The following is a 13,480-nucleotide window of genomic DNA, read 5'->3' as shown; positions in this document are numbered from 1 at the left end:
ATATATCTTTGTCTATCCCATAATCAAATAAATCAAGTGTTTACATCAAATCAATAGCTAAATGTTTTTTATATATATATATATATATATATAAAGTCCACATGTATATAAGTACACAAAATGAAAATGATTGAATTTTTTTTGGGTCCATCTTATCATGTTAAAGATTTTGCATGGGACAAAGATGGGGAACAAAGAGGGTCCAAGGGTTAGCACATTTTTTAGTACTTTATAGGCATGTCTAGGGTGATTTCACTTTAACTTTAACTCACTTTTTTTACTAAAAATAAAATAAAGAAGGATCCATTTCATTTTATTTTTTTATAAAAAAAAACATCAAAAAAATCAGTCTTGTTATATTTCACTTTAAAGATAAAAGAAACAAAAAGAAATGAATAGAGTTCATTTGTCCTATTCCAACTAATTGAAAAGGTGTATTACCTTATAATATATATAAAAAAAGAATTTGGACTATTGGGTGTTGGCATTATTTCATTCAAAGATGTTAATAATTGAAACAAATTTCTTGAAAGTAGTGCTTGGTGTATCGACTTCTTGAAAGAAAATATTCAAACCAAAAAAGTTTTACAATGTGATAAAGCGCTCTCGTAACAAAGTTACTTCATAACTAAGAAAATTTTAACTCGAAACCTCTAATTAAAAGATAAAAAAATACTCATCATTACACCATAATCTTTATTGGTTGTATCTCTTTTTCTATAATTCCATAATAACCTCCGGCCGCTACAACCTCTCATCGAGTGAGCACTCTATGGTATATATATGGGGTAATTGGTTGATGATTACTCTTATGTATTTTCATAAATTAAGGTAAACAATTTTAAAGAGTCTTCTAAATGGTATAGTTATAACAACCTATGAAGGATAAAATTTGATAGATCTTTCTCTAACCTTTGTGACACTTAATTCTCTTGTAATTTGAGATATTACATTTACAAACCTCAATTTGATATTTTTGCACTGAAACTACTTATAAATGATAACTTTTTTTTAGTGATATTCCATAATTTCACTTTTAAACTCAAGTATTATAAATTTTGTAATATGTGCGTTTGGTATGAATGAAAATGTTTTTTTATGATATTCTTACTTTCTTGTATTCGGTACATAAGCAAAAACAATTATCCTAAAAGCATATGTATATAGTCTAGACAAATACTATAAAAGGTGAGGTGGGGGAGGTAGAGGTGTAGGGGTTGTGGGTATGGGAGTGAGGGTGAAGACGAAGTGAATCGGAGGATGAAAAAGACACAATCAATGTAAAATATCACTTATGAAACTTGTTTTTTACTTTTACTCTGAAAATCATTTTCCTCATTCTTAAGAAACTTGTTTTCCAAAAAAAACAAAAAATTCTCAACAAACATGGGAAAACTGAAAAATGTTTTCCTCCGTACCGAACACACCCATAAATCTTGCATTTCGGAAAATAGAGAGGGTAGTTAATTCAACAACAACAAACTCACTGTAATCCCCCAAGTGAAATCTAAAAGGAGTAAGATACACGCAAACCTTACCCCAACCTTTGTGGGGTAGAGAGGTGGTTTCCGATAACCCCTTGACTGGTACTTCAACTCTCCAAATCACAAGCATATGATAATTGGGAGGGTTAAAACTATTTAGTAGTCAGATTAATGAGAAATGAGACTCTCCTGCATAAAAGAACACAATACTAAACTCCATTTCAAGCTGAAAATGACTTGTCTGGTGATAAAAACAGGGAAGAAAAATGAAGAAAGTAATATCCAGTTGACAGCTTAAAATCTGAAGTCATAATAATTTCAATGTACAAACGAGTTCAGAACCTTAAAGATTGAACTCATCAAGTTTAAATCATGTATACGCCTTTGACTACAAGTAACAAATATCAAATAGCAGCAACTACAAATTTCAGTCTTTTAGCCACATTGCATACCTCGTTGCAATGGTTACGAAATAATAGATGTACAAAACTAAACTACGATGAGTGTATACTACACTTCCAATGTTATCCTGAATGCTGCATCTTTCATGGAGATGTCGACTACAACATTTACCTAGCCAAGAGCAATCTAGCAAGGTGATTTCCCATTTTCCCCTTTTCCGCGCACTTTATTAGTCTATACCTACCAGCTACCAAAGCCCCCCCCCCCCCTCTCAGTTAGTCCATGCAAAAAATGCTTAGCACAAGCTTTTCCCCACTCCTTACATTCAAAATGCAAATATACAAGGCACTCACTGTGTTTAATCGAATATCTACATATCAACAATCACATAGTTGCAACGAGTGGTCCATAATCACAAGGATCAAAGAAAAAATAAAATCGGTACAGCCACATGACTACCAACAGTTGTGAAGGATGAAATTGAAAATTAAGAAAGGGACAACTATAGTATGAAAACAACATACTTGCAATGCTTTTTACTAGAATTCAAAAAGAACCACCATTGAAGACATTAGTGTGATAAACTGAGTAATGGAAAATCCATGGCTGCCCTCGAGAGTGGCAGCCATTAATATACAACAATCCAAAAAAGAACAACAGTGAAATTCAAAGGGAGAGCTACAGTTAATCATTTACAACAAATCTGGACCCATGCTGTCATCCAACAATGGATGTCAAGAATAAATGTAATACTGGATGTTCACTCTAATACTCCACTCAACATATATGTATATATACCTGAATAACTCCCTGACTTAGAGAAAAAGAACAAAATCATACACTTATTAGGAAGAACAGACCTGTAAACTAAACAAATGCTCGCTGTATTTCAGGAATTAGGAGAAATATGTGCAGAGAACACTTCATGAACCACCCAATTTGTTGATATTACACTCTCGCAAAAATACCTGATCATAGTCAACAAATTTTGACCAGTAGTCTCGGAACTTGGGTATGCTTATTTCAAGCCATGGTTTCAAGTTTCCATTGTAATGTATGACTGCTGCTCGTTGAATGTCCTTCTGGCTAACATTTGGATTGTAGCCAAGCCCAAGGACATGCCATGATCGGTCGAGGGCATATGTGCGCTTCCAAAAGGTTATCAAACCAGGTGGTAGGGTCCCCAACTTCCAAAGTAGTCTTTCATGATTCTGTGCAGATAAAATTTCATGACTTATCTTAACAACTTTATTATGCATGAAAATTGATGGTGTATTTTTAGGAACAAAACCAGATTGACATGACAAGTCATGTTTATTCAGACATCCCAAACTTAGTGAGGCTACAACATCACTGTCGAGCCTAACTAGAGGAACATTGGAGCAGCAGGACAGGAAAGGACACATGGCAGTTCTTGTATACGGCCAAGTTGGCCTTATTATTATTAATGAAATCTTTTCCTTGATTTTAAAAAAAGGACACATGGCAGTTCTTAATCCTCTGGAAGATCGGCCAGAATTTCACTTTATAATCTAGACTGAGATGTAACCTGCCCAGCTGTTATTAGTTCATAGCATTGGCCGATGCCAAAAAATTTAGCTATCCTCAACTTTCAGTCAGTTTAAACATAGTACCCATTTTATTACTGTATAGCTTAGTACACACCAATGTAACCAAACCAATTATGATGGCTCAGTAATCACCTCAATCAAAAATATCTTGAATGTGAGCATAGTCCATTTTTTGTGTGTGTGTTTGGTTGGGGTGGACAAAGCTTAAATGTGAATGTGACCTTTTACTGGGAAAAGAGAAATTGCCCCGAGGGAGGAACTGATATGATACTTAACGAAATATTGACCATGTTGCTCCAGGCTATCACTTTCATGACCAAGCAAAGCATGTGAAATTATGTACACGTGGCTAAATGAACATGCTAATCCAGCCATAAATAAGTGAAGAATTTATTTCATACCAGATTTTGCCATGAGTGATACACCTCTGTGATGTTTTGCCGCCTCCACTCATTTAAATCAATGATGTTCATTCCAAATGCCCAACCACAAGCACGAGGATCAAAATTTTTGGAGATCAGAGGATTTGAGAAGTTGAGGTAGCGGTCAAACCGATGAAAGCTTTCTCCACAGGTCTCAACCACACCAATCACCTTACCCTTAAGATCAAGCGACCAAAGGCCACTAAGATCCTTTTGCACAACAATATCATCATCCAAGAAGAGAACCTTATCCAGCTTTGGGAAGATCTCCGGCAAGTAAAAGCGTAAGTGATTCATGATTGAAAGGTACTTTGGATTCCTAAACTTCACATTTGGATCAGAATCTGCACGAGATCTGAAGTAATAATCAATCATGGACTGAGAATTCAATTGCTTCAGAACTGGACTGTAACTTGAATTTAGCCACGTGAATTCCTCGACATTTTGAACATCTACTGTAGCATATTGTGGTGGATTTGCCAAAAACCACATCCTCATTGCAGCAAAATTAAGCCTGTCAGTCACTATATGGAAAACGTGCTTTGAAGGATCCTGCCACCACATGCAGAAAAAGTTATAAATAAAAGGATGATATATTCCAAATTTATTGGATGTCCCTGAAGAGACAGAGATGGAGGTATTATAAACCTAAATATGCAGATGCGCATTTTTCTCCATAATCATATAGGAAAAGAGTTGGAAAGGATAAAGTGAATTTTTGAGCCAGATGCAACTTCAATATACAAGAGGGGTTTCTGACAATAGATCATTTACCTTTGCATGGGAAACAGTTGAGTTTATGACGACAGCAGCGGCTAATATGTTGTCTGAGAAGAGTGCATAATGGTATAGCTTGGGATTTTCTAAATTCTCTTGATGTGGAAAATGCTGTTGGGAAGAATTTAACTTGAAATACTCTGTTGAAAGGCGCAAAGGAAGACAATGAAGACCCTTTGGAAGTGTCTTAGCAGTTAAGTGTGTTAAATACAATGTTTGCTTCTTGTGGACACGGAGCTGCTCTTCTGCAGAGTGAAGCATGGCACGAAGCTTCTTTACAATAGTAGCACAATCATCTTGAATTTGCTTCCCTTTTGCCAATGTTTGCTCCATTGCCTTCAACTTCTCATTGGCACTATATAAAGAAATCATATTTGTATTGGAAGATAAATCAATAACATGGATCGAGCTAGTAGACACTATGCAATGAGATGGCAAAATCACTGGGGAAGGCAGGACTCAAGACCATCTCAAAGCCACTTTGACAGGAATAAGATGAACCTAATTGTCAAAAATAAGACCTACCTTCTTGACAGATCAGAATCCTTAGTGGCCTCACCAAGTGCTCGCAGTACTTCCTTCATCCGCAAGCGAAGTTCTCTAATGAAGTGGGGATTATTTCGTGTTGCTGAGAGTGAAAGGTAGACCTTCGCCCTAATGAGCTGATCCTTGAGCTGGCGAACACGGGCATCAGAGGGGACAATTTGTGCATTCCGGTCTTCATCTTTGCCCCTTGCTGTCTCTCCAGCAACTCCACCACTGGTTTTAACAGTGTTTTGATCATGTCTTATTTCCTAGAAACCATTCCAAAAATAAGCAAGTTCAATTCATGTATAAGGGTCAATTTTTTATCTCTGGATTCCGAGATAATTATTGCAGGTCAAACAATATGTGCAGTCCACCAGAACCATACAATTTTTTACAGAATATAGTAGATCATCCCTTGTCACACAATCACAAATTAAATTAGTAGGATCAGCTATATGATTCTGTGCATCTAATCTTCCCTATTTAACTCTATTGTATTCCACCACTAAATAATTTGTCTGGCAAATTACTAATAATCCAAATCTCATACTTATCCCATATAGACATCCGATTCTCAAACCAGAATAAAAGCATCTCCAATTTTACATCTAAATCAAAATTTATGTTGGTTTTTAACTTAAAATAATCTTTTGAACTCAGTTTCAAAAAAAAATAAAAAATTCACCTCATTGTAGTCATAAATGTTTGTATTTATAAATGCTGATTGTCTATAGTTTATTTTTTTCCTAGTACATTCATACTTGCTTCCATCGAGCCTTCCCTTATTAAAGCTCATGCTTTAACTGTACTTTGTACCAAAAGCCTTAGAAGATCTTCTGTGCTTTTCGCCTTTGACAACACCGCGACAACCACCAAACTTAATGTAAGTATAATAACAGCAACTTTCAATCCAACTAAATTGGTATGACCTACGTGGATCCTTTTTCTTTTATTTTGTTTTTCTATTCTTAGTCAAGTCTGCATTGACCAAGAGATCTTAGAACTTCTGAAGTAACTTTCTTTTATGTATGTGACTCTAAGTTTACCTCGTTCTCTTTTATTACATTTCATATTTTGGCACCTGCGCAGGTGCATACGGAAGTCTAGTAGAATACATCAAAGACAACCTTGTCACATTTTATTACCTATTAGCACCATCTATCGGATCTGATCATATCTAATCTTATAAAATGTTGTATGATAAGTGACAACACATTTTTCTTAACATGCATTTTTACGCCATTCATCTCGTGCATTTATTGGGAAAGATAGATATATTGGTCTTTAACAGCCCAACTTCACTCCTATATAATATTATTGGTCTCGCAACTGTTCAATACAACTTGTTTTCACTTTCTTAAGCATAACACTCCACGAGGATTCCTCTATTTTAGCCATCTTATTTTACTTCTTTTATATGGACTATCCAACTTTAATTCAATGTGTTGCATCTGAATCTATCAATATCTAAGCACAACACTCCCGTCTAATTTCACTGTCATTTGTCCAATGGAGTACAAACTTGCAAAATTTGAACAACTCAGATTTAGTCATAATTCTACAAATAACTAATCTTAAGAGTGTTATGCTCTATAGTGCTTCTCTATAATTCCAACTTTTGATTGGCTCCATTACTAGTTCCGGAAATTAACATAATATTACTGCAAATGACATGCACCGCAGAACCCCATTCTATATACTATCCTTTAACTCAATGATAAACAGGGTTAATATGTTAAGTTCCGAGATAGATCACGAGTGTAAATCCACGGTGATGAGAAAATCATCTTTATATCTTCCCAGCATTTCACATAGTACTGAAAAAGCAAAAGAAGATATGCAGAAATTCCCATGATACAAGCATTTATGAGCCCAAAAGTTGACATGTGGAAGACCAAGAACAAAAAAAAAATTCTATGACCACCCAAGAAAATGGCCAAAGTGCACCTTGTAGATCGATCCTCAGATTAAGACAGTAAAGAAAACTAGTACGATATCACAATGTCAACATATGAATGTTTGTGTAAAGAAATAAGGATCAGACCTAATTCAACCCCAAAAGCTCTAAGGAGACAAAATTCACATCCACAATCACAACAGATGTGGGACAACTTAATACCCCCTGCACGTCCAGGCTTGTCAACTAGAGTGTGGACAACATAATACGGCGCCCCAACATCAGGTAAACAAAAAGTGGGATGAGTCTGACACTGATACCATGCAAAGAAGTGGACCTTGGGCCTAACTCAACTCCAAATACTAGCTCATGAGGTGAGAAATTATCAAAGACCGAATCCACATCCCTCAATCGATGTAGGATAACTAAACAGTTTGAGACAAAGAACAACAAATACGACAAAACATTCAAATATCTGCAGAATGGAAATTCAGATAAGTCATGCAAAAGCAGAAAATATGTAAGGTAATTACATTTTTCGTGGATGTGGAATCCAAGGTGTGGTTAGAATCTGTTGGACTCGTCTTTTTCTTTGAGCTGGTTTCCATTACTCTGCTTTCATTTTTCCCCGCTGACACAAGTTTCGGTGAAGTTTTGTCTGTTTTCTGCGGTTCATGCAAGTTATCTGTCACCTGACTTATGTGACTTCCATTCGTAGCCACTTCTACTCCATCATTGCTGCTTCCAGTGGCAGTTTGATGCTTCATTGATTCTGCTGAATGAAGATGACATGTTCTAGATAGTCAGTTCAAAAACAATAGAAGCAATATGAAACTTGATCAAGCTTTCTTCAAGCATTCCAGACATCTAATTTCGAAATATAGATAGACATAAATGAACAAAAACCTTCAGTTAGTTGTCTTGTTTTCCGAGCATCCTCGCTGCTTAAAGTGTCCGAGGCATTGGAAAGGGAATGGCTTGAATTTTCAGAATATACATCACCCCGTGGTTCTTTGAGAGATGTGGATGACTCCTATCAGTATAAGTAGACATTGAAAGTTAAGAACTGTGAGTAAATGCAGCTCAATCTAAAAGGAAACACAAATCCTCAGATTAGAATTACGATTGATACCTGAGGCAGCACATTTAGAGGTCGGACGTCACCACCAAAAGTCTACATCATGGAATCAGAAATTGTGAACAAAATATTCCATGTTCATGCTTTAATAAACATATAAAAGACACGAAACAATGAAGTGGACAAAACCAAAATCCAACTTACAAAGGTGGACAGATCTTCAATGAACTCAGTCCTTGCTGCAGAAACAATCACAGAATTCCAATACATCAAACATTATCCTTGATGGGCTATTCCCATTTTAAGAAACAGAGAATAAATTAAGGAACTTACATGAAGAAGGAGAATTAAAATAAGTCCCAAGAGTGTCAGTGTAAAGGACTATAGGGGCGAGAACAGTCACTAGCAACAAGAACAAAACTGGCTTCCTCAGTTTCATCTTCATCACTATACGTCTATACCCCCTTTATTTCCTTTCTCAGCCTATTAACAGCAAAACCTCAGATCTCCTTCAGCACAAATATCAATACCAAATCGATACTCAGCTGAACCTAATGACAAAAGTAAAGGAGATGAAAAACTCAATTCCACTAATAAATCTATAAATTGTTGTAGAATGTATGACTAAAGTAGTATACTCCACCACTGGGAATGAACCCAAATTGCAGGTAAGGATAAAAATTGAACCTCAAATGAAAAAAATAGTCGAAGTAAAGAGAAGAGAAAGTGAACATACCACGACAGTGACTAGCAACAAGAACAAAAACGGCTTCTCAGTTTCATCTTCATCTCTACACCCCCTTTAATTCCTTCCTTCTTAGCTTATTAGCAGCAAAACTCAGATCTCCTTCAGCACAAATACCAATACCAAACCAATACTCAATTGAACCTAACGAACAAATACAAGAAACTGAACAACACACACTTGGGAAAACACAGGAAAAACTCAATTTCCTTAATAAATCAATAAAAAAAGTAAAATGTATCAGTTAAAGGATTATACTCCTCCCCTGAAACTGAACCCACATTGGCGATTTTGCAACTAAGAATAACAAAAAAAGAAACCCCACATAGAAAAATGGTCTAAGTAAACAGAAGAGGAACTGAACATACCAAAACAGTGACTAGCAAATTCGTTCCTTATCTCAGCTTATTAGCAGCAAAACTCAGATCTCCATCAGCACAACTATCAATACCAAATCAATACTCAATTGAGCCTAACCAAAAAAATACAAGAAACTGAACAACACCCACTTGTCGAAAACGAAAGAAAAACTCAATTTCCTTACTAAATCTATAAATTTGTATAGAATGTATTGGTTAAAACACTATACTACACCACTGTAACTGAACCCAAATGATGATTTTTTCAGTTAAAAACAAAAATATAGAAAAAGGGTCGAAGTAAAGAGAGGAGGAGATTGAACATACCATGAATTCAGCCTTCAAAAAAGCAAGAATTTGGCTATAGTGAATGCAAAAGAAAGAGAGAGAAACAAGGAAGAGAAAGATAAGGTGTCGGTAAGAGCAAATAGGATCCGAATAGAAATGAAAAATTAAAAAATTAATAATTTTTATTCTTAAAAGTTTTAAAATAATTTAATTAATTTTATTTAAAAAAATATCATTGCAGCAAAAATCTATGTATAAAGATTGACTAAAATTACAATAAATAATAAATATAAATTTATAATTGTCTTCTAATTATCATCGTTAGAATAATGATAGGAAAATCAGAATTGTTTAATTGAAGTGAGTTTAATAGTGAATAGTGAATAGAAATATCATTTTTATAATGATATGTCACGAAATTGTTTAATCTAAGTAATATTCCAAATAGATCATCAACTAAATTGGATGATTTTAAGAGTTTTTTTTATCTTTATTAAATGTTATATCTAATTAAATAAATTCATATAAATTGATAATAAAGGAAATAGTACTCTAAGAAAAATAAAAATGAAATAAAATATGTTTTAAAGAGGAAATGAATTTGTGTGGATGAATATGTGATGCCAAGTTGTTGCCAACCCCACAACATTATTATAAGCACGGTTGTCTTTGTTGAGCCTTTGCTCATTTCTTCATTTATTATGGGTCTATTTGAAAACCACTTGATAATTTCAATTAGTCTAATTATCAGTTTAGTAATTATATAGCATAGTAATTATGATGATATGTTTATTTGCCATAATATAATTATAATTATATTATTTAGTTGCACAAGTGTAATTATAAGGTTATATCAAATTTTAAAAATAAAAGTTAATTATCTAAACTTAAAATTTATATTAAACAAATAAGGGCCTTTATAAATGATATTAAATTAAATATTTAAGATATATATTAATTAATAAACATATGTTCTTAACTAATATTAAAAAAATAATTTATTTATATTTTTTAAATTAGTATAATTTAATTAATTTAATCAAAAAAATTAAAAATATAAGATTTTATGAACATCAGAAAATGTATGTTTGACAAAAATGTTAATATTATAAATATAATGTCATAAAAATATTAAAACATTTGACAAAAAATTAATCTATCAAGTTTAACTAAAAAATAAATGGTTTGCAATGTAAAATATTAAGTCAATGCTAATAAAATAAATGAAATTGAAAATATGACATAAATTCTAAATTCAAAACAAAAAAAAATTAACATAATACTCTTATATCAAATTTTAACACAATGTACATAACTATGATTTAAAGAAAAAGGAAAACGTAAGTCTATGATCTTATTTAATAATAAATTCTACTTTAATTTAAAATTTAGAATACTAACAAAATTATGCAAATAAAAAATAGAATAATAGATAAATAAATAATATGATAAATTGCAAGAAATCACGTGAAAAAGTAAAGGTTGAGAATGAGAAAGAAATGATATATAAATAATAAAAAATAAAAAATGTATTATATGAAAATATTAGAATAATAAATAATTTTAAAAACATTTATAGAAATAAAAAAATAAATGCAAATGAAAAAATATAGATATAAATAAAAGAAAATTTTTAAAAAGTTTCATATAATTACATCAATTCCTTATCCTCCCTTGTGAACTGGAAAGTGTAATTACTCCCCTTCAATTACACTCAATTCCTCTCTTACCAAGTAATTACTTTATCTACCAAACGTGTCAAAGAGTGTAATTACACCCAATTATACCAAATCTCAATTACATTGTGGCTTTCCAAACAGGCCCTATACGAATTCACGGTGGAGTAAATAAGGTTGCTCTTTCGTTAATCAAATGTCTCGGTTTCAATTTTTGAGGTGTGAAAAAATCTTTGCTAAAAAACATTTTCATGAATGAGTTTTACATAGGGTGAATTCAGATTAATCGAGCTCTAATACAAGTATCAGACACTGAATAAGAAACAAAAGAAAGGATAAAAATTTTATGGAGTAATTTTTTTAATAAATAAAGATAAAAAGCTATATTTTTATTTTTATACAAAAGTAATTTCAAATGGTGTAGGAGTGATTTTTATAAGATCTATTATTCAAGATTATATTTATTTATTTTCTTATTCTTCTTATAGACGAATCCAACTTGTTTGAAACTCTAACGCCTAGTTGTTATTTCCATTTGAACCTATAGTCAAATGACCATTGTGTTTGGACAATATTTACATTAGTTTTAACTACATACTGGTGGATAAATATGAAACAAGATTATGTTTTTTTACTTATAAAAATATAATAACATCAGGATATTCTTAATTGTTTTTTCATAAATTAGTTTTAAAAACTATAAACAATAACATAATTCTGATTTTCATATTGACTATGTTCACCCCCACAATTTTTACAATTCTATAATCAAATTCAATATAACTAATTTAAGAACTCGAAATTCAAGAAAAATCAATTAGAGGTGGCTCAAGGGAAGGCTACCAAAATTTTACTTTAGGAGTCAAAAAATTTGAGGCCTTGATTATTTTAATTAATAATAAATATTATGATTCTATTTTCGATTAGATAATGTTGAGGCTTGTAGGCAAATTTTACATTCAAATTTCAAAAAATTCGTGTAAAAAAATGACCAAGCATAATTTTAACTCCTAATCTAATTAAAAAATTTCACAAAAAAATATATTTTGATTTTCATGATCAAAGGTCTATATCGTGATTCATATTTTATTATAAGTTCAATCATTGAATGAATGTATATATATTTTTTTTGGAGTGTAGTATACGTGTTTTTGGATAACTTGCTTCAACAATAAAATGCTGCAATCATATTCCAAAATATTGGTGGACAATAAATTGCTTAATAAAGAAGAGATATCCACAATAAAATAAGAAAAAGATTGATCAAATTTACTTGTTCTTATTTGAAATTAAGTAACATTAATTTTTTTTCCGGTATTTGATATTTATATTGGAAAAAAATCTATTATAAAGACTCTTGCGCTCCCAACATTTTTCTATATTCAGGACTTAAATTTGAGATTTGTGATTAAGAATAAAGGAATCTCAATTATCTCACGATAATTCATATAAATTAAAGTTAACTTTACCAATTTACCTTATGTTAAATTTTTCTTAATCTAATATTATCCATATCACCAGTTACAAGTTTTGTTTTTATCTTTGACCCTAATACGCTTTCTACATTTAGATAATTTTAATTATAATTAAATATTAAAGAAATAATTTTGGACATTTTTCTCGAATAATTTGAATCATGGAGTCTACTTATTTCGCAATGGAATTTCACTAATGACAAGGGCAAATACGATACGATTTGTTAACTATTATTATTATATTGAGACCTTTGCTATCACACATTTAAAATAAAAAAAGATGTATAACATTCGTCATCACTCATTTAAAAAGACAATTTTAATATTTTACATATATTTGACTTAACACATCACAATTTTTTTTTGACTTTTTAACCTCCATCCCTAAATAAATAGGGTCACGTAGAATGAAATGAATGGATTTTTGTTATTAAGAGTATTATATTATAGTAATAATATATAATAATAGCCACACAGAAATAATAGCCCCAAAGAAACACAAGTTTGTACACTTCTTAAACAAATTTATGAAACAAAAACCTTAGATTAAGGATCTAACTATTATATTACATTTTTTTCAAGGATTCTATAATTGGAATTTGAGTTTCAGAACTTCTTGGTGTATTGATTTTTGTATTATTGTACACTATTTATGATATTAGCTATCGTAGAAAAGATTTTATTTGAAGACAATAATGATGCAGATACATTTCATACTTCTAATCTCAACTCAAGCCGAAGAAAGTTATTCAATGGTCATAGCCTCGTCACTAACCTT

General features: G+C 31.9%; 1 protein-coding gene across 7 annotated transcripts; it reads right to left on the bottom strand.

The window, feature by feature from the left end:
• Nucleotides 1-2,448: 2,448 nt before the first annotated feature.
• Nucleotides 2,449-9,688, bottom strand: LOC129870155 (probable galacturonosyltransferase 4). Of its 7 annotated transcripts, none has more exons than XM_055944782.1 (12): nt 9,591-9,688; nt 9,273-9,376; nt 8,896-9,048; nt 8,493-8,710; nt 8,364-8,398; nt 8,214-8,255; nt 7,988-8,114; nt 7,615-7,856; nt 5,182-5,450; nt 4,654-5,011; nt 3,859-4,431; nt 2,449-3,097 (listed from the first exon to the last, which is right to left on the bottom strand). In XM_055944782.1, the coding sequence occupies exons 4-12, from the start codon at nt 8,602-8,604 to the stop codon at nt 2,810-2,812; spliced, it is 2,046 nt and encodes a 681-aa protein (XP_055800757.1). In that variant the 5' UTR covers nt 8,605-8,710; nt 8,896-9,048; nt 9,273-9,376; nt 9,591-9,688; the 3' UTR covers nt 2,449-2,809. The 7 variants fall into 7 exon arrangements, with proteins under 7 accessions (XP_055800757.1, XP_055800759.1, XP_055800761.1 ...); XM_055944784.1 differs by having other exon boundaries at nt 8,896-9,006; XM_055944786.1 differs by having other exon boundaries at nt 8,896-9,003.
• Between the last annotated feature and the right edge of the window lie 3,792 nt (nt 9,689-13,480).

This window comes from Solanum dulcamara, chromosome 10, assembly GCF_947179165.1.
Source record: "Solanum dulcamara chromosome 10, daSolDulc1.2, whole genome shotgun sequence".
Taxonomy (NCBI): Eukaryota; Viridiplantae; Streptophyta; class Magnoliopsida; order Solanales; family Solanaceae; genus Solanum; species Solanum dulcamara.
This window is presented reverse-complemented; position numbering and strand designations above follow the sequence as displayed.

Coding starts and splice junctions, on each gene's coding strand:
- LOC129870155 (XM_055944782.1), bottom strand. CDS start 8,604: ATGAAGATGAAACTGAGGAAGCCAGTTTTGTTCTTGTTGCTAGTGACT. Junction 7,857..7,987: donor AACAAGACAACTAACTGAAG/GTTTTTGTTCAT, acceptor ATCTTCATTCAG/CAGAATCAATGAAGCATCAA. Junction 3,098..3,858: donor ATCACTCATGGCAAAATCTG/GTATGAAATAAA, acceptor TTATCTGCACAG/AATCATGAAAGACTACTTTG.